The 21,638-nt window shown below is 40.5% G+C and overlaps 1 protein-coding gene across 2 annotated transcripts; it reads right to left on the bottom strand.

The window, feature by feature from the left end:
• Positions 1 to 45: 45 nt before the first annotated feature.
• Positions 46 to 21,124, bottom strand: ston1 (stonin 1). Of its 2 annotated transcripts, XM_033613269.2 has the most exons (11): positions 20,938 to 21,124; positions 12,090 to 14,015; positions 11,731 to 11,933; positions 6,178 to 6,279; positions 5,894 to 6,017; positions 5,603 to 5,652; positions 3,999 to 4,092; positions 3,314 to 3,900; positions 1,009 to 1,248; positions 720 to 809; positions 46 to 642 (listed from the first exon to the last, which is right to left on the bottom strand). In XM_033613269.2, the coding sequence occupies exons 2-11, from the start codon at positions 13,933 to 13,935 to the stop codon at positions 535 to 537; spliced, it is 3,444 nt and encodes a 1,147-aa protein (XP_033469160.2). In that variant the 5' UTR covers positions 13,936 to 14,015; positions 20,938 to 21,124; the 3' UTR covers positions 46 to 534. The 2 variants fall into 2 exon arrangements, with proteins under 2 accessions (XP_033469160.2, XP_078017109.1); XM_078160983.1 differs by lacking the exons at positions 46 to 642; positions 720 to 809; positions 1,009 to 1,248; ... (3 more) ...; positions 5,894 to 6,017; positions 6,178 to 6,279 and adding an exon at positions 9,838 to 11,280 and having other exon boundaries at positions 20,938 to 21,120.
• Positions 21,125 to 21,638: the final 514 nt, after the last annotated feature.

A 21,638-nucleotide genomic window follows, 5' to 3' on the forward strand; every position in this document is an offset into this window, starting at 1 on the left:
AAAGTCCTCTTAGTTCATTAGAAAAATAATATGACACCAAGGGAACACTGGCTCTGTGCAGGACTGCGCAGAAAAAAGGGGGGTTTATTGAATGCAGCACAACAGTGCAGTTCAGTGTATTTGAAGCGTGATTAAAGACATTACAGTGTTTGAAAATCAAACAGCACATTAGGTAGCCTGAAAGCAACATGATTATGACAGAAGAAAAACACATTCCAGGTCAAATAATGTTTTGCTCCACTAATAAAGAAAACTATTTTTCAGCTAAATATTATACAACATAAATTCATGCTGTTTGTCTCAGTAGAGCAGCGCCGCGAGTAATTGGTTGTAAATGACTTGCAGTATTGCTCTGATAATTACATAATGAAAAAAAACAAAAGTATCAGTGATTTTGCACAGAGGTGTTTTAACTGCCGGCTCCGTGAGTGAAATTACAACACCAAGAGTTCTAAATTCACTGATTATTTCCCCCCTTTAAATCAGTTTCCCGTCTTTCAACATGATTATCTGATGTGTTCAGGAGAAAGCTCATCACCACTCGGCTTCCCCAACAGCTTTAGAGAACACGTAGTCCCTACCTCCGTAACACATCACTCCATCTTTTAAATGAAACTTCCAGCGGTTCTTACTGCGGTGAATCTGCAATATAAAGAACATTTTATCAGGGTCAATACTCAACAGTGTTCAGAGCCAGTATAGAGCCAACATGTTCTTACTTTGTCGTACTGACAGACGATTACATTGTCAGTGTCAAAGAGATCCGGGATATCCTGCTCAATCACATCATCACCTGAATTCAAAGGATCCTAAATGATAGAAAGTGAATTGATAAGTGTGCAATCAAAGACATGCTGTTGGGAAAAGAAACTGAGTGCTGCCTGCACAACTGTTAAATGTCATTCGCAGCAAAAGTGGCACAACTCAGCTGGTGTTTCTCAAACAGAGATGTTTTAGAGGCAAAAAATAAACCATGACAAAATTCATATCCACCTCTCTCTCTCTCACCTCTTCCTCTACATTAGCGAGCTCATCTGCCTCCTCGCTGTCGCTGCTGGAAGAGATGCTGTTACCGTCACTGCTTCCATCTCCTTCCTGCAGGGCTTTGATGGCCTCGGCATTGATTATACCCAGAAAGTCGTTCTCTTCCAGGGGAACTCCCTCTTCCTCCTCCATGTCAGAGTTGCCTGCAGGTCCATCCAGCTGAACGATGTCTGACAGCTCGCTGTAGTTGTAGTCCAGGTCCAGCTAAGCAGGAGATGGGAAAAGAAACTTAACAGTTGTGCCATGATACTATTCAGAGAATTTAAGTAGGCTGTGATAAAATGTCTTTGAATAATTCAAGATTGCACACCTGGACACAGCAGTCTGTTTTACAGCACCCAGGCATTTCAGATTTGAATGCAACTCATGTTGAGGAGTTAGTAGTGAAAAAACTTTCATGTGAGAGACATGGATGCCAACTTTATCATGGAAACATGTTGGGGGACTCAAAGTTAAAAGCAGTATTGTCAAAATCAGAGATATATTGACTTGTAGTCCTCAGTACAGCTCAAGCTTCAAAAATGCTGCATCCTACACTTTCAACAATACAACACACTCCCTCTATACCTCTTAAACATCCATTTATTTTAAACTACACACCTTAATTCTTTCTGTTAAACCACTGGAGTGGAATAGTCCGACAGACACACTCTTCTAGAGCTTGATACCACTTAATGTCAGTTGAGTAAATATAAAGCTATAGCCAGCAGCTGGTTAGCTTAGCTGTGCAAAAAGCCTGGAAACTCTGTGCCAAGAAACTGTCTGGCTCATAACCCCTTCTTAAATTACTACTGCTCAGCCAGTGGTACGTTGAATTTGCAAAGAAAGGTTTGTTTCACTCACATGCCTTTATGGTGTGCAAAAAAATCCAACAGAGAAAATTCAAACAACATTCCATTCAAACTCTCACACAACTCATGCAGTATAATCCAAGTCTCATTTATGTACTTTCCAAATGCATGCATTTTCAAAAAACCTTGAGTGTTTATGCAGAAGTGTTTTAAATATTATGATTTATTGGTTTCAGCAAAAGTGCATGTATTTGGGAAGTACTGAGCATCTGACTGGATAAATGAGACTTAAATTATACTACACAAGTTGTATAAGCGTTTGTCAATGGATGTTTTGAATAGTTTTTTCTGGTGTTATACGCAATGCCTCTGCATCAAAATTTTTCTCAATTTTTGGAATCTTCATTCACTGTGAAGGCATCCAAGAAAAACAATGTTTTCTTCATATAATTAGAATAAAAATAGCCATTTGAGGGGTAAACTATTGAAGTAAGAATGGATTAAACAAATCAAGACATGATAAAAAATAAATTCATAATAATAAATAATTCATTAGTAAGCTTTAGAGGTCTGGAGGACAGATTCTGTTACCCCTGGACAGATCCAAGCTAAATATCTCCCTGTTTTCAGTCTTTATGCTAAGCTAAGCTAAGCTAACCAGAGGCCTGTACTACGAAGCAGGATTTGAAGCTAGCTAGGTAACTTCAGGTTTAACGCTGGGTTTTCAGTACTATGTCCCTCTTTTTACCGAGATAAATCACCATGGTAACTTATGCTGAACAGCTAACCTGCTCCGGAGCAGGTTAACTTCAGAGTATTGGATCACAGTCTGTCAACACCCCGACGTCCAGTGACCAATCAGATCACTGAGGAAAAAAGTTTCCATGGACGCAAGTCTGGAGTCTCGGGTGAAAAAAGAGTAGACTAGGGGTGTTGGTGGCTTAGTGGATAGAGCAGGTACCCCATGTACAAGGCTGTTGCTGCAGCAGCTCGGGTTCGAGTCCAGCCTGTGTGCTCCATGTCATCCCCTCTCTCTTTCCCCCCTTCACACTAAACTGTCCTGTCCATTAAAGGCAAAAAATGCCCGAAAAAATATCTTAAAAAAAAAAAAAAGAAAAAGAGTAGTCTATGTATTTTTAGAGGTCAGTAGAATTATTTCATTGTTCCAGGGCTCTTTTTCCACCGGTTTTCCGCTAGATAGGAAAACCCAGAGTTGACTGAACTAGTTGATGACCAGCTTTGTAGTACTGGTTATCCAGATGGCCAATGTGAGGGTTGGTCACACTAGATAATGAAAGGATATCCTGGGTAAGTTAAAGTCCAGCTAAATAATTAGTGTACCGATACGAGAGTTGCATTGATTTTCTCATCTACGTGGAACTTTTCATTTAAAAATACACATCTGTATCTCAACAACTGGCTTTTCCTGTTTTTGTCACTGGCAGGTGCTTAAAGAGAGAATTTTTTTTTTGACTTACTCCAAGATCGTCCTCAGCCTGGTTGTCAGTCCTCACAGGCATTAGATTCCTCGCCCTTTCTGCCTTCTCTCTCTCCTCCTCAATCACTTCTTTCAGGATGTCATCAATGTCTCTGGTCTTTAACTCTGCTGACTGTATCAAAGCTTCCTCGGTGCTAATCTGGAAGTCTAATAGCTGACTGCAGGGTGAGGCGCTCACGCTGAGGTTCAAAGGTTCGGGTTGTTGTGGACTCGGATCTTTTTCCCACAGTGTGACCTCAGGCTCTGGAGAGTGGGCTCCTTCAAGCTGCGAGGTCTCAGCAGCAGGAACTGCTGGTGGCTGCTGTGAGAGGCTGCTCTCACGTCCAGGGGGTAAAGTGGTCTTTGGATGTGGCAGCTGTGTGACAGGAGTGGCTGGAGCAGAGGGTGCAGAGGATGCAGAGGATGGCTCCACCTCCTGAGGATAAGTGGCATTTGGTAGGGCTGCAGCTGACTGAGGGGCAGGAGCTTCTCTCTGCTCAATGACTTTCTCTCTGCTTTGAGATACAGGTGGCTGACCTGCCGGGGCCTGAGTAACCACAACTGGAACATTGACCTTGTAGAGTTGACCTCAGTGAGACAAAAGAAGGAGAATGAAATGTTATTTCAACTTATTAGTGCATGCTGCAAACAAAACAGATTTAGGCACGTAACATGTCATTATGTACCAGAAGCTGTTTGCAGAGTGACTCCAGCTGGTATCTGCACAGGGTACGACAACCCAGCAGGGAGAGAAAAAGTAGCAAGTGCCTCTGAGTTGTTCTGCAATGAAACATTATGTGCATAATTCAGCATATCAAACAGTAATTATTTACATGCATTTTAAATGTACTCATCCCTGAAGCCAACAGTGTCATACATGTATCATTTGAAGCTATCATGTCAGATACATGAAGTTAGTGTGACTGTGGAGGCAAACAAAAGCCATTTAACCATCGGCAAATACTTTGTTAAAATTCAAATGCTACTATATAAAAAGCAGAGATGGGACAGAGTCACTGTTTTGCAAGTCCCACAAGTACGTTGAGTCTCTACACTTCAAGTCAAGACAGGCAAGTCCCAAGTTCTAAACTTTGAGTTTCAAGTCCTATATAAGTCATGTTGCGCTCTTCCCCTACTATAATGCCATTTTAACAACTGAGTAATGCTAAATGAATTGTATAAAAATCATCAATGCCTTTTTATTGAGCCACACATTTTGCATACTGCTGTTGTTTTTGTTGACCAACACATAGTTTTTGTACGCAAACAAAATTATCTTTGGTATAATTTTTCTAACTGCCGCTATGTATGTTTAAGTTAGCTCTTCATGGTTCTCTCCTGCAACCCAGCTGGATGCTGCTGGACTGGATCTGGGGAATTAAGCATCAACTTGCTGGGATTGAATTGCAGTAATGTTAGGTGATAAAGGAAGTGATGTACATATACAGTATATAATCTTTGGGCTTGGGGGAGGGTATCAAGTTATATCAAATCAAAAGGCACAAATCCAATTTAAGTCACATGTTACTCGTGTTTGAGTCCAAGTCAATTTGCAAGTCTTTTTTGATTTCATCAGGTGAGTCTAAGGTCAAATTCGTGACCTGAGTCTGACTTGTGTCCAAGTCATGTCTCGAGTCCACACCACTGACATATAGCAAGTAAATGTGGTTTAAATCCTCTTCTTTGAAATTTCCAGTCGGGTTATTTCACTTGATACAATTTCAAAGTAACTTGTTTTTCACAAACTGAACTGAAGTCTTCAAATATATATTCAAGTTTATCAAATTCAATTAGTGAAATCCTGATCTAAGATTTTAAGTTCAAACAGAAAAAGTTGCTGCCAAGAGTGAAATCAAGCGGGAATGTAATTGATCGGACAGGTTTGTCTGATGATCAAAGTCTCTCATCTAGTTAACAAATCAGGAGAAGTGGTATCCTTGGTAGGTCAGTGTTTATGTTTAATTTTTTTCCTCAAGAACTTTTGTGTCTGAAATGTAAAAATCCAATCAGCAGCTTGATCTTTCGGCTTGACTTTGTTTTAAGAGCAGAATTTAATTAATCTGAATTTCTGAACCTTCAAATTGCATCATTTGACATGGACATTCCAAAAAATGGGAGTTCATGTTGCATAAATTCAGACAGATTCCAGTGGTGTTGAAGTTTCAACATTATGTGTTGCTTTTAAGATTAAAATTATTCTGATCATTTTTCTGCTTCAGTGTGTGCCCCTCATGTAAGAAGCCATATGAGGTCAGGGAAGTGATGTGCTGTGAATTTTGATGACACTTGCCTTCCTTTGGAAACTGTGAATGCTCTGATTTGCAGGGATCACAACTGAGGCTGAGAGCAAAAAAATCAGAGCAGAGCAGGTTATGCAAAAATCAGAAAAATGGACCGTCTTCTCTCTGAATCACTTCACGATGTATGTACATTTGTGCCATAAATATGAAATCTGACAGCTACTCTGCAGCATCTTTACACACTGGAATTCTTGTTTCCCATTCACGGTATATTAACGTAAATGAACTACTCTTTTTTGTGTGTCATCAGAGGCAGTTCATTTCAAGCAGTAGTGTGTTACCTGTGAGCTCTTGATCAGTCTGACTGTAGTTGGTGGGGAGCTGCAGCACAAAGTTGGATGAGTTGATATTATTTTTCCTGAAGTCTTCCATTGCTTTTGACTGCATCATCTTTGACTCCCAAAGCTGCACAGCAAGAAGACACAGCAGTCTGTCTTCCCAGTATGGTGTATACTTTTCTCACTAGATGATCTAACTTTGCTGTAACTGACAGCTTAAGTCAAGATGTGCATTACATCTATTTACTTTTTTCAAATGAAGCAGAGTTATGTAGACTATAACTCACATGCCTTAAATCGTCCAGGATGCGGTCTTCAAGCCCTTCATCCAAGAAGAGCTCCCTCATACTCTCTATCACATCATCAATTATGGACAAGTAGAGTTTGGCCTGCAGTTGTTTACAGAAACTGCAAGTCAGAAGCTGTTGAGCTGCTCGTGAAGATAAAGTGATTTGTGTTTTCTTAGAAGCAAGATACCAAATTCCATTCAAACAGATGTCTTTTTTATGTTGCCGACTGTTGGAAATGGTAGACTCATGCACCTATGTGTAACTCAACACATTTTCTGAACATATCGCTGTCACTATTCATTTCGGGGAACATATCAGCAGCCTGAGGTATCGTTTCTAGTGAAAGTTTCATTTTTAGAATAGATGAAAGATGTTCTTTGTGTTCTTCAATCTGTTCAAAACGACTACAATCCAAATTAAAGTGTTAGTGAAATCAAATATTTATGTGCAGACGACTTCTTCAAACGGAACAAAGACATCATTGATGTTTTTGCTAAGAGTTTGCGATATAGAAAGCCATGTTACCTGACCTTAATTGATATATTTTTTTTAATGGGATTTGGCTTGACAGCATGATTAAACTTGACATGATTTAACTGCACTGAGCTACTCCAAATAAATAGCTTGAGGCTCAGAATAAACAGCCTATATTTGAAAAGCAAAGTGGCTTTCAGGAGCGCATTTATTAGACTACCATTATTTCACCACAGCCCACACACCAAACAAACTTTTGCTAAAAGTTACCTTGTAGCAAAATTAGCTTAAAATCAGCTTTGCTTACCACTGGGCCTGTGTTGTTCAGCATGTTTCAGGGCTAAATCAACTACAGTCCGGTCACAATGCACTTCAGGAACATCATACAAATGGTTGATGGTGGTGAAGTCAGATTGTTTTGCCCACAGCCACCTGACGGAGAGTGCACACACAGGTGATGGTAATCAAGCTGGACCGAGAGATGTGATTGGAGCTGGGAGCGCCATGTTTTTTTTAGTGAGGACTTTCAGAAAGTTGTTATAAGTCAGTTTTTCGTTCGTTTTGTTTTTCTTTACTTTGTTCCATTTATAATATGACCTTATATGTGTTTGGAATGGAAATATTCAGTTTAATATAATGTCAATCTTTGCTGCTAAAGCAAGATGCAAGCATAGGCGTTCCCGTATTTTACCGTTAAAACAACTGTGACTCATTTTGCATGTACACTGCAACTAAACATTATGGCAGTGCTTACATTTCAGTTTTACAGTGAGTAATTCTGCTGCAGCTTGTGAGGTACCATGTCTGTTGGGTGGGGGATAGAGGGTGCCCCTGCAGCATGGATGGATTACTGAACAGGCCTGGCAGGCACACGCCCAGAGGGCCCAAAGTTTTAAAGCTCCCCCTGGCCTTCACCTGCAAAATGTCACTCAAATCAGCACGCACTGACCAGGAAGAGACTACAAATAGCGCAAAAAGGTACAAAGGAACTACAAAGAGACACAAACGACCAAAAAACAGACACGAAATTACACCAGAGAGAACTACAAAAAAGATGCACAACAACTACAACAAGAGACACAAACCTCCACAAAGTCTGTGTTTTTGCTCCTATGTTGGAGAAGTGGTGGGGCCTTTTGCATTTCTACACCCAGAGTCTCTTTGTCTCATAATCTGCCCATGTCCTGCAGGCCACCCTACATCCACCCACATCTGGGAACTCAAATACACCCTAACACTGAATATGGCTTCAGTACCTGTAGTGGCTTAACTGTATCTCAGCCATGTGGTTTTAGAGAGCCTCAAATATCTGTGTCCAACAGGACCTTTCCAGCTCTAGTTTACTTTCAATAGAAAGGTTTCACTGTTGCACATTTTCCACCGTGCTGCTGGGGGACTCGGTACAGTATCTGATCCCAGGAATGCACAATGCCAGGAGTTAAAAATATTTCACCCTTTACAAAACACTTCATTTTGAACTTGGTGTTCAATGAATTCATAGCAGCAGCAGCAGCAGGCGCCGTGACCCCTGCTTCCTCCGAGCATCTGTTTGGTTATACTGGCACTCTCAACACTGTAGGTTGAGTCCTCTGATAGAGGATGAGAGCGCTGTGGCTCAAAAGCAGCAACATGAGAGTATCCACCCCTGTGGATACTGCAACTCACTGAAACTAAGACACTCAGCTGTCACGTTACCACAAAGCTACTCTGGACTCGGATAGCCGCTCTCCTTATACATATATATATCCAATATTACATCATCTATGTCTATTTTATTTGTCCAGGCATTGAAAATACTAGGTAATTAAAAACTGAAACTGAAAATAACTCATGTAATCGAAGTAAAATGTGATTTAGTTACTCATCTAATTTTGAGTTGAGAAATACAAAAAACAGCTGATTGTGATTAAATTATCCCTACATTATTTGTTAAACAATTTTGACATTGAATGGAGAGCAACTGTTATCATTTTTAGTGAAACTCTAACCTCATCTTTAGGATTAAGAGACCATCTTTTTGTGTGTTTAAAGGCATTTTTCCAATTAACTCATCCATCACTTCCAGATCATATGACATAGATTGAAAAATCCTGAGATATAAATACCCAAAACCCATAAAAACACATCACAGACATAGAATTAATAGCAAGAATTTAGCTAGCAGGGAGTAAAAACTCAAATGTCCCAGGTTGAGGCTTTGCGGAGTAGTGACTTGTCACGAGGGTCCAGCGAGATATTGTTGCATGCTCCAGTGTTGTAGTCATGTCCACCTAAACTGAGTGCAAGTTATGGCCAAGACCAGAGTGTATCAAGACCAAGACCAAGTCAAGACCAGACAAGCACTGCATGACACACTTCCAAAAAAATGTGGAACACACAAACCAAAGGCATTCCTCCAAGATTCACATTCCCATAAAAATACCCACAGAAAACATGACAAGCTTTTTTTTTTTTTATCCCATTCTGTATATGTGTATATGTGTAACACTAAGAAGCTGAAGTAAACCTAACCATCTTTATTCAACACTTCTTTTTTGAAAAGGCAATTCAGTGCTATCTCTGCAGTTGTGGTCTTGACCAGTCTTAACATAAAATCTCCAGTCCTCTTGTCTGAGATAAGTAAGAAGTAAAAATGCAGTTGAGTCTACAAAACTGACACCTTAAATTGGTCTTGAGCTTCATCTAGAGCACTACAACATGACCACCACCTAATGAGGCAAATTCAGTTCAGGCTAAGATGCTTCACTCTTCTGTACCTGTGCACTATCACAGTTACTGTAATCAAATGGCACAAAGTCACCCAGCATGCAGCACTTGCACAAAATAATTTCCTACAAATCACATCGTTTATCAAGCAGCAGCTTGTCACTACTCACTGCTGGGTGTCTCCGTCTCTCGACAACACTGTGATGATGGGAAACATTAAGTTGTGGTGTTTTGACACTCGGTGAGATGTTTGTTTAAAGCTACTTTGCTCCTTTGTTCGATGAATGATTAGTGGGTAGTTGTAATAATAAATAACTGTTACTGTGATGTGTTTTATGCATGTGCAGTTCTCCACTTCCTTCTCCTTGATTTAATAATTCACTGTTAGTTTCTCTTTTTCCTGCAGTGTGTGGTCGACAGACACTTCCAAGTCTTATGAACGTCCGTGAAGAAGTACCATGAGTCATTCAGCTTTAATTCAATTTTTTACTCTTGACGTACATAATATCCAGCTCAAGCCAGGTACCTCAAACATAGTCATCTCTGAAGGCCTTGTTGTTCGCTATGAAGCGTCACCATTCTTTTTTTTTTAATCCAACCTATTCACAACCCAGAGGCAGAAAAATCACATAATAAAGATTTGATTTGTTTAAATAAAATTACAGTCCTCCAGAATACAACCCTGGTATATATTCAAAGGTCAGCTCGAGGTAAGCAATGCAAGCAATGAGTTCTATTCATGGGAAGGAAAAGGAGGAAATTAATTTCTCACTTTATGCTGTATAGTAAGTATCAGACCTCACAACTCTGAGTACTACACTACAACTATTTCATAAAACGCTCCAAAGGTGGGTCATTGCTGTCAGTCCTGCAACTGCTGTTTCACTTTGTAAATGCACTTTGTCAGTATTTGGCAAAATCAAGACAGTTACCCTTCAGATATGAAACTATTTTGTAGCTTTTGGGGCCAATGCACTTGTGAGAGAAATTATTTAATTGTCACTTTGTTTCATGTTGCTTTGAACCTGTGGAGAATGGCTGCTAATTGGCATTGAGCCTGAGTCAATTCAACCAAATTGCTCTAATAATTGTGATTAATTCACTTCAGACAAACGCTGCTCTGTGGGGCTCAGCATGATGTGACCCACCTTTGAACCGGCGTGTTAGTGCAACTATAATTACATCACCATAGTGCTTTTCCACACTGTGTGTCTGTCACTTGCGTATTTGCTCTAAAACTTACTGATACAAGGGGTTATATTGAGAACTGAGCCACCACCATGCAGAATTTAGTACCAATGTGGATGATTCATTCCTGGATGAATATATATATGGAAGTATGTGAACTTTAAACATTACCTGGCAACACAAGGGCCCGACCCTATATGTATGCTGGTAATTATTTTCTCTCAAACACAGTGAATATCACTCATTACTTAAGCTGTTTATCTCATGCAGCCTGTTCAGAGTACATTTAATAAGGCTGCCAATCTTTCTGTAGGGCAGTGCAGATGATGCAAATGCAAGCTTATATACACTACTCATATAATCTGTGGTCGTACAGTTAATAAATCTATTAAATGTAAAGTGCTAGGCAAAAGGACCATGTTAAATTGTTTACTAGGGTCTAGACTAATTCAGTCTCAGTTAAAGGACACAAAATCGGTTAACCTCCATGAGAAATACTACCAGGCTATGTGTAATTAGATGAGTTTGACACCGGATATAAGCAGAAAGTCCCTCGTCACCCTCCTTTTCTGTTCATTTATTTGTCATCCCTTTTCACCATGAAGAGGATTTTGGCAAATATCTTGGATAAAAGGGATGACTTCCTCCTCAGAGATTCTTTGATGATCACTGTGTCATACAGCCGGATTGCTTCTGTGACTCTGTTTCAATCCATTTCTTCTCCACCTCCACCTAAAAAAAAACACAAAATGAGGTAGGTAAACAAAGATGTTTTCTGTATCTACACTGAGCAAAAATCTAAAAGCAACAACTTGTGTTTTTGCTACAATTTTTCACAGGTTTGAGTTCAAGATTGAAGACCTTTTCAATTCACTCATTACATATTTCTTTTTAAATTTTTGGTTGCAAATTTGTTACCATCTTAAGGCACACCTCTGTAGTAAACATGATGTTTAATCAGCGGCACAACTGTTTAGATGTATGGATTATCTTGGAAAAGAAGTGCTCGCCAAACAAAAATTTGACAGAAATGTATCTATTGAGTGCATAAAAAGTCTTCAATCTTTAACTTGTGAAAAATGGGAGCAAAAACAAAAGTGTTGCGTTTAAATTTTGTTAAGTGTAAATTAAGGTTGGTGCACGCATTGACCAAGATATTATTAAACTGCTGAGTCATCTTACCTGACAATGATAGCGTGTCCAACTGGTCACATGCTTCTGCGGCTGGATGTCGTTGGCGGTGCCCAGTGACTTCACCTTGGTCTGTGACACAACCGCGCCCATAATTTCACATTCCATTGTGACAAAAGGGTACCAGTCACTTGGGATCTCCTGATCAGATCCCAGCTCTAGCTTGCAGGAAAATGAATGGGGATGATCCACCGCTGTGAAGGAGAAAACAAAGGTCACCTGTAGTTAGAGTGTCACACCACTGAGCGGCAAACATACTGTACACATGCACAGGAAGCCAGGAAGATAATGAGAAAATGATGTCAGGATGTAGGGCTGGGCTAAATTTTAATCTCTCAGAAATGTGTTACCTGTATTCTTGGCGGGCAGTCTGTCGATCCTCCACACAACAGCTGAATATACATTCTCATACTTGACGGTGCCGATTGTCACCTGCATGACAGGCTGTGAATCAGCAGCGCTGACAGCGCCCAAGCAGGCGTTTCTGTTCATACGGGCCTTCAGCGACCTCTGCCGCAGCAAGGCCACTGTCTGCGTCACTTTGACCCAGTCACCTGGCACAGGCACACGGATCACTACATTCTCACACAGTGGGTTCGTGTCAGACACACTCGCTGTGGAAAGGAAGGTGGCCGACATGTTAAGAAAGGCCTGGAGCTCCACATAGGCACCTTGAACTGTGACAACAGCTTTGATCGAGAAGGGGATTTCTGTGCAACCCAAAAACGCTGTCTTATACCGCATCAGCTCCACCCTGCAGGCCTCTGGAGGTGAGAACTTTATCAGCCGGGACCTCTGAAACTCTGTCTCATTCACACATCTGTGAAAGTGGCAGTCTGCAATCTCCATCCAGAGTTCACCGTCATCCTCAGACCCGTAGCTGGAGTCAAAGCGCAGCAGCCCAAGATCATTAAGGGCGAGAAAACAATCCCCTAGTCCGTTCAGGAAAGCGAGACAGTGAATCTGGGTGAAGGCTGTCCGCTCCATGACCTCTCCAAATTTATCCAGTTGTACCCAGATATGATCCGTGATCTGCAACGACAGCTCCTGTTCCTCGTAGTGCCGCCTCTGCTGGTGGTGAATACACAATTTGAAGATTTCTTCTTCGATGGAGACTACCAGGTCCTCCATGTCGTCGTGGACTGTGGAGCCAAACTTTAGCAGCTCTTCTGCCTCCGCCTCATGATTAACCTCCAGCTTAGGGTGATAGCGTTTCTTCTCTGTGTACGAGAAATGTTCCACCTTGACCGAGAGGACTTTCCGGGGCTCGCCGTAGCTTTCCAGTTTCAGATCCGAGAGCCTGCACTGGGGGAGAAGCTGGAACTCTTTGAATGGCTTCTCCAGCCCTTTCTCGTAGTACATCTGCAGTACACCTCCGGGCAACAAGCGGAGGTAGATCGGCCCCCACTGCCGCGAGGACATGCGGTTCTTTTTTTCAGGAATCCTGAGCAAGACAGACCAGCCGTCTCTCTTCTGGCTACGAAACAGACCCCGAGGAACAAACTGGGACGAGCCCTCGCTTAACACCTCACTTTTACAACTTAGCCGCCTCTCCCCATCTTTTTCTGTCTCTGCCTCGTGGGCTCGTAGGCCTTCCAGTTTGTGGCAAACATAGGAGAAGGAGCTCTGGAGGTGGTCACGTGGTGGCTCATCACCGTCTTTGGTCCGAATAAAGAAGCGTGGTAGGCTGTTCTCCAATTCTGAGTCTGACGAGGAGCTGTCCACATCTGCGCTGTGTCTAGATCCATCCCAGAAGGGGTTATAGTGTCCTGAGTTCCCCTGGAAAGAGGGGAAAGGGGTTGGTCCATCTGAGGTTTGATGCAGGGCCTCTGGTGCAGTAGAGTGTACAGAGGTGTTAGGCGTGCTGGACAAACTCCGGAAGAAATCGTTCTGTTCCCAGGTGTTGGAGTGAAATGGGGACGCATTGCTAGGAACCCCACTCACAGGAGTGCAAAAGGGCGTGTTACATGGTACATAGGAACTTCCACTAAGACTCGAGGAGCTTTGAGGGGATTCCAGAGAACTATTGAAGCTCCAGGAAGTATCTCTAATTGGAGGAAGAACTAATTTCAGACCATTGGGACGCGGTACTGATGCTTTGATAAGCCCTGGTGACTGTAGAGGCTTCTGAGGTGATGAGAGCGGTGTGTTGTCATCTTCAAACGTGACCCAGTTTGAGTGATTTGTGGAACACATGGCTGAAGAGGTCTGATGGCCGCTTTCAAATCAACAATCTCTCCTTTGTTGGGTTAGCAGTCCTCCTGAGGCCGTCTCCACTGCAAGAAAACAAATATGAAGAATTAGAAAATTAAAAAAAGTTTGGTCTTAAAAGTAATTTTTTAAAAGTTTAATCTTAAGATATTCCAGCAATAACACATATGCTCTTAGATCTGTTCTCATTTAAAAGCAGAGCAAGTACATTTACTATGCTGTCGGGAGAAAAGAAAGAGAGAGATAGAGAGCTCTTGGGGATATAAATAAAACATATTTCCTTAAGGTGCGCCATTAAAACTTAATGAAAGGCTGACCTTGAAAACCTGGAACATGTTTACATATGTTAACACCACAATTAACTCAGGCTCTTTTGATGCAAACGCTGAAGCAAGCACTCTGCAGCTCAGAGTCAGAGAGGCAGCACATTTTTCTCTCTCAGTGACACCACAGATTAGAGCTTTTGTTGATTTTTAAGCTTTTGCAGAATCCTTCATACAAACATTTATTAGCTGAACTGACTTGCAAGTACACCATCAGAATAGTGGGAACAGTCTTTTATAGACTATCAGCCAACTTTATGCATGTGTAAGAAGTTCAACAAAATGCCAGCTAGTATGTTTGCCTTTTTCTTTATTTGGATCATTTTTGCAAGAAAAACAGAAAAGGATAAAAAACTGTAGCCTTGATTCTCCAGGCCATAACTTTATGTAACAGTAGTTATTACTGTTTGGTTGAAGCACAAAGTATTGGTCTTCAAATATTAAAACGTGGGCAGGGCCAGTACAATACTACTTTCATTCTTCATTCATTTCTGAAACTGCTTGTCCTGTTAGGGGTCGCGGGAGGGCTGGAGCCTATCCCAGCTGACATTCGGCAAGAGGCGGGGTACACCCTGGACAGGTCACCAGACTATCACAGGGCTGACACATAGAGACAGACAACCATTCACGCTAACATTCACACCTACTACGGGCAATTTAGAGTCACCAGTTAACCTACATGTCTGAGGATGGTGGGAGGAAGCCGGAGTACCTGGAGAAAACCTACACTGACACGAGGAGAACATGCAAACTCTGCACAAAAGGGCTCCCCCAACCTGGGTTTGAACCAGGAGCCCTTGTGCTGTGAGGCGACAATGCTAACCACTACACCATGATACATTCGGATATTGTGCCATTTGCTTCCATTAATAATGACAAATTGACTCAGTGGTGATGCGTTTTAGCCATTCTAGTAATGAATGCCGATGTCTGTCGCCTCCTCAGTCCAGACTGAAATATCTCAACAACTATTGGATAGATGCCATGAATTCTTGCAGACATTTGTAGTCCCACATCATCAGGACATTCTTTAAATTTGTCCAGTACTTTGATTTATCACCAAATACCTGCAGACTTTGTGCCCAGCCCCTTAGTACAGCCCGATTTAGATCAATTTACAAGAAGTGCATGATTGGATACAGCGCTGTCTCCTGTATTCTATACTCTGTGTGTGCTGTGGGCTTGAGAGCAAACAGTACTGCTATTGTTATCTTGACACATGGGCGAGGCCCACTTCTGTTATTCTTACTCCAAACATTACATTAGGATATGCACTACAAATCTATTCAAACTTCTGAAAACAAAAAGTACTCCTAAGAACACACTCTGGAAAACTTACAAATCTACCTAACATGATGTTTTGTATCCATACATTCTGACAAATTGACACCTGGTTTCTCAAAGCATTGTGATATATAAAGTTGATGTGTTTTTAGCAGCTCCTACTGGAACAGAGGAAGAAATGTTCAGGGGAAAAAAGGAAAATGATGCTGTTTTCAAAGGGAAAAGTTTTGGGAGTTCAAAGGTTTTGTATTGCAAATTGATGAGCCAAAATGTTGCATTTCAGACATACCGTGCTTCCAAATGAGCATGGTGTAAATATTTCATTGCAAGCTCACTTTAAAATGCGTGTGAGAAAAGTTAGCTATGGCGTCAAAGATCCTGTCTCATTAACCAGCATGAAGTCAACTGTGAGAACCAGGTATAATGTGGCAGAGCAGCTGGTACTGCATGAAGCTTCGGAAAGGAACAAAGCTGGTAAAATGTGTAAGGCGCCATGACTGTTTCATCCTCTGTGATATTAGAGCTGCAGAACATATTTCAATGAATGTATTAAAAGTGTGAGAAATGTTGCTAAACAACAACAGCATTCAGGCTCATTAGCCAATGGGCAGAGAGCGAACATGTTGTAATAATCTTTATACAATCTCGCTGTTCATTTTCCAGCCAGTCAATCACAATCTGTCTTTTCATGTGCTGGCAGCTCTGCTCTCACCAACATCAGGCTCACAGGCCACAAAGAAGCCACTCTCAAAATGCTGAAGCCTCATCTCCCCATAAAAATCTTGAAAAAAATAATTGAAAGCAGAAAGCCTCAATTACAGCCTTCTTCCTCCCTTCAAGATCACAGCCATGACTTGCATGAAGGAGAAATCCAGTGGCAAGTTCCTCCAGCTATAAATAAACAGGGAAGTGGGGGCTCTTCTTCGGGGGTAGTGGATTGACAAGTCCTCAGTCAAACACTGGAGAACATCTTTCTAATGAGCGGATGTTTGCGATAGCACACAGACATTTCAATGAGTTCATCCCGCCTCTCTGACTTATAGAAACCCTCGGCTTTGGTTCAAAAAGAGACGGGCACTGAGAAGGATGAGATCTCCACGGGGGTTACTGACAAGTCTTTCAGACTCATTTCCAGTCTGCCGTCTCTTCCTGGGCTCTCTAGCAGAGCAGTACAGAAACGAGACACTGCTAAATCTACAGAGGACAAAAGAATACATTCCACACATTCCCCGGGGACAAGCAGCTTTGCACACAGGAAATACCAGCCTGCTCTATCCATGTGAACTGACAACAAATATTATCGTAATGTCATATTATCACTTTTTTTTTTTTTAAATGCACCCGATACTCACAAGTTCTGGTTTGTGTGGTTGTTTATCACTGTCAAACATGAAAAAACAGCAACACAGAGGGAGTCGGGGGATTAAGTTAGGCTTATTACAGTGATAAGGTGATTTATAAAGCACATAAAACCAGCCTGAGGAATTGTTTTTACAATTTGAACCTTATTTTTCATTATTATTGTCTTAAGAATTGGGAGGTGACGAAATCTAACAGGGTAACACACCTATAAAAGCAATGCAAAGACGGGAATTGTAATCGTACAGAGCAACTTTGTTCAAGACTCTCTTACTAACAGTGTTCAGGTTTGTTCCCATTTGAATTGCAGCACTGCAGTTAAGATAAAGAGTATGTTAATCCTGAGTATTATTGCAGATGTGTCATTATTATACTTACATAAATGACCACATTTGAAAAAGCCTGGGGTAGGCAAAATAAGGCACACACCTCACGCCCACGGACAATTACTTACAGTCTGAAGTCACTTAGTTGTAATTATTGGGTCAAACTGAGTCATAACATGTCGCCAAATACATGCATTCATCAGCTAAAAAGATGCCAGTCAGCACTTTGACATGACGACTCCAAACAGATCCAATTACAGGTGCAACTGTCAAACCCGTCAAACTGCAACGTTATTTAACATGGGAATATCTTCTGTCTAAAACAATGTGACAAGTCATCACAAACACATGGAAAATTTCAATCCACAAAGAGGAACAGCAATCACAAGCCAATACTAACCAACAGGGATATGAGAGAACAGATGCCACTCCTTGGTTTCACCTCACATGACTGATCTTTATTGCAGTGACTGTAATGAATATTTACTTTAAGATTAAGTTCCATTTTCACGAGGAGTTCTTGTCATATTGTTATTGTCTACTGTAATTTCTGCTGTGAGAAAAAGGATAAACCTCTTGATGACAGGAAGCAGCGACAGACAAATGATGACTGAGAGGAAACTGTTGTGGTTTAAGAATAAAACTACTGCTAAATATTGAAAAAATAAATAAACACATTTGAACTCTGACTTGGCAGACAGATGCTTCCTGATTAAATGAGACAAGTTCCTGTTGGACTCTCTGGATAATTCCTGTGTTCTCACACTACCGAGTGGGTCGTTTCCCTCAGAGAAGTATATAAATAAACAAAATAAGACGCTATCCCTTTTCATTTGACGGGCGAGTACTACTGTTGTGACCACACTGACTGTGTAATCGAGTGCAGAGCTGAAAATGTGATGACCCATTTCCAGTGGCAAGGCACAGGCGCTGTCTGCAGTGTTCTCCCATCAAATAGAGCAGAGGAGAAACTTTGTTCGCTGCTGCTGCTTTTGTCTACTCACACGTTAAACACTTGGAATAAATCAATGTTATGTTACAATAATTCCAGGGTACTTATTGTAGAGGTTTGTTCCAGATCAGAAAAGCATGACTGGAAAAAATAAGCAGGAATGAATGGGAGACATGTGTGTCAGCTGAGGCACTTACAGAAATAAGTTTTCCACTATTGCTCTGTAAGTTTACTCAAGCAGCAGTGATTCATTTTAGTCTCAGACAGTTTGGGATAAACTAATAATAACCACATGGAAAATGTTTATTTCATATATTTTAGAGCATCCTCAAAGCAAGACTATGTAGCGTTTGAGAAAAGTACGGGAGGCGGCAACAAGTTGTTGCAACTGTTTTCAAGCCATGCAACCACATCAGAACAGACCACACAGCAGTAATTTCAAAGTAGTAGTTTTTGCGGGGTAAATAAAAGGATAGTTTATGCAAATAAAAATTTATATTGCTGTTATTTACTTACTTATTTCACAAAAGATTACGTTATAACAGACATTTATACATGCACAAGTTATTATGATGTATGTTAAAGGATAGTACACACAAATATATAAAACTGTCGATCAGAATCAGACACAGAAATACTTTACTGATCCCCTGAGGGAAATTATGATTCGTTACAGTTGCTCCGATGTAAAGAATAGAGAATTATAAGAAGTAAGAATAAGAGTATGAAATAAAGTATGTAAAGAAAAAGCAAAAAATTAAAATAAATATAAATGAAATGTGCATTATGCTGTGGTGTTTGAAACTAGTATCTAAGATGTAGAAAATTAAAATATTAAAAAATATATTATACATCGTCACTGTGCTGAGGCTGTAAGTGGGAAAATTTAAATACAGTATATACTTCAGAAGAATAAAACAACAATAGAATTAAAGGTAATATAAGAAATGTGTACAGGTATGTGCACTGTAAGTCAATTACATTCAAGAGGTAATAATAATAATAAAGGAGGATAAAATGCGTACATTTATAGGCTACTTGCACAACTCATTGTGAGGTACATGATTACTGAAGTTAATGAAATAATACAAGAATCTGTTTATTTCTAATTAACATATTTACTAGTATAATGGTCCGTTAGTCAATAGTAAGCCATTACTGTTTGTATTACAGTAAATAAATTATAAAAAAGTAGAAATTACATTTCAGTATACCAAAAGTGGGGAAGTGGGTTGCTAACAGAGGGGTTCCCCACAAACAAAACTGCTATTTGGTAAATATTACTAAATAAATAAATTCTATTATAGGCTAATATAATCATTCAATAGTATATATTCAGAATGCTGCACTAATGAGATAAAAAAAACAATGGTCAATTAGTGAAATTTAATGCTAACATGTTTGCAATGGAAATTGTATTTTTTTACATTTCATTTTCACTGAAGAAATTATGGCGATGTGATTTTTGCTAGTGTCTGTACCAAACAAGCACGTTCCCTTATGTCTGAAATATGATTTGTAGGTTGGGGAATCTCAGTAGCACCACAATGTTTGAATTTTAACAGTTACGACACATTTTATCTAAATCAGAAAATTGCAGCTCTTTCTATTTAGATATAGCACTTGGCCATATTATGATGTCAATAATATTTTTGAGTAACTGGCAGGTCTAGTTGCAACCGTCTCTGTGACGATGTGGTGTTGCAACTGTCCACAGGGGTGGGGTCAGTTGCAACACCTGACATGCTCCATTCAAAGAAATATTGTAAATGATATATCATATGCAATCATATTTAAATGGTGTGGGTAATTAGCCGACATATGTAAGTTTATTATATAAAAAATTGGTTGATCTTTTCTAAATAATCTATGAGTAACTGAAAAAAATGCACAAAGTGTTGTAACCGTCCCCAGTCTCCCCTAATAACATATTTTGCCCTTTACAAAGTAAAAGCTGAATTTAAGCAATAAAATACACAACTGCTTAATTTAATTCACTCAGGTGTTTTGCTGCTGTAGCAAAATTATGCTTGCAGTTGTTTAACAGACAGTATTGACTCTTCTAAACTGTTATTCACATTATGTTTTAGCATTCACCTTTATTTCATAGTTTAGTTTTCACTTGTGGCAACAGTGGTTGGTGCAGTCTAACTTTACAGACCTGATATCCGTTTAAACTGACCAAAAAAAGTTTCCAAAAAAATACACAGCACTCAAAAATGTCTGCAAAGGGCCAAAATTACGAATGTCACGTGCAAATAAATTGTTTCCGTCTCGTTGAAACACTGTTGCGCTATTGTTGCGGCGCATTCTTGCAGCGTGGGGTCAGCAAATGCCACACAAACACACGAGTTACCGGTAAACGACCTATTTTCTGTCGCCCCACAACAGCTCCGGCTGGAGAAAGAAAACAGTACCAGCATGCTGTCATCCACAACACAGCCAGGCCCATGTCTCGGACAGAGAGGCCCACTTCTGGGATCACTCCTGCGCCTTTGTGCTGCTGCAAACTCTGAGTAAAGTTGTCACTCACACACTTTTTAGTCGCGCTCTACTTTGTGAGCACAACATGCGCCACTCACACACACACACACACACAGTCCCGAGCTACGGCTGACAACACACTGAGTCAACATTTACCAAGAGTAAACCAAAACAGCTTTAAGTCGTCCCTCGCGCTCAGGAACTATCACGGCTCTCTCAAAAACAGACCTGAGTGCAACCAGGAGGGAGAAATACTTACAGATTCACAGTGGTGGGTCACTAATTCAGGTCATGACTTCTGTTTCATGGACGCGGCTGTACTCCTGATGTCGGCCGGTTTTCCTCAAAATGGCAGAGTGTAAATCCTGGGAGTTTTAACAGCGCGAGCTTCCCCTCCCGAGTTCACGCAGACTGTCCTACAACGGGACACTGCAGGAATGAACAGAGCGGTGCTGCGTTCGCTGCTGTGGGAAATGTCACTGTCAGCAGATGGGCAAGCACAATACACCAAGTAGAGGGTGAAATATTCACTTTGAGAGTAAATAATTAAAATAATAGGCCTTTTGGTTACATCCACAAGGCTGACAATAAACAATGTACATATGTTTTAATATTATAAGCCCGTATTTTGACGCATGGATGCTGTTATCCTTAATTTAATCAATTTCAGAGTTGAGGTTTTGCATGCTTGTGTCACAAAAGTGGATATGTAACCATGAGCATTACATGTAACTCAAAATATATGCACTATGCTTATGTTTAGCATCTAATTGGCCTGATGGCAGCGTTATAACACTACAGATTCTGCAAAATATGGATTTTAATGTAAGGGTGACTCATAGTGGGGTTACATAAAACATTAAATGTGCTCATGAATTAAAAAACGGGGGTTGGACATGAACCACTCCATTGTGTTGATTTGTAAGAATCTACACCCTGTCATAATTTTGCCTGAGTTGA

Source organism: Epinephelus lanceolatus, chromosome 17 (assembly GCF_041903045.1).
Source record: "Epinephelus lanceolatus isolate andai-2023 chromosome 17, ASM4190304v1, whole genome shotgun sequence".
Taxonomy (NCBI): Eukaryota; Metazoa; Chordata; class Actinopteri; order Perciformes; family Serranidae; genus Epinephelus; species Epinephelus lanceolatus.

Coding starts and splice junctions, on each gene's coding strand:
- ston1 (XM_033613269.2), bottom strand. CDS start 13,935: ATGTGTTCCACAAATCACTCAAACTGGGTCACGTTTGAAGATGACAAC. Junction 11,934..12,089: donor ACTGCCCGCCAAGAATACAG/GTAACACATTTC, acceptor TCTCCTTCACAG/CGGTGGATCATCCCCATTCA. Junction 3,901..3,998: donor CACTCTGCAAACAGCTTCTG/GTACATAATGAC, acceptor TGTCTCACTGAG/GTCAACTCTACAAGGTCAAT.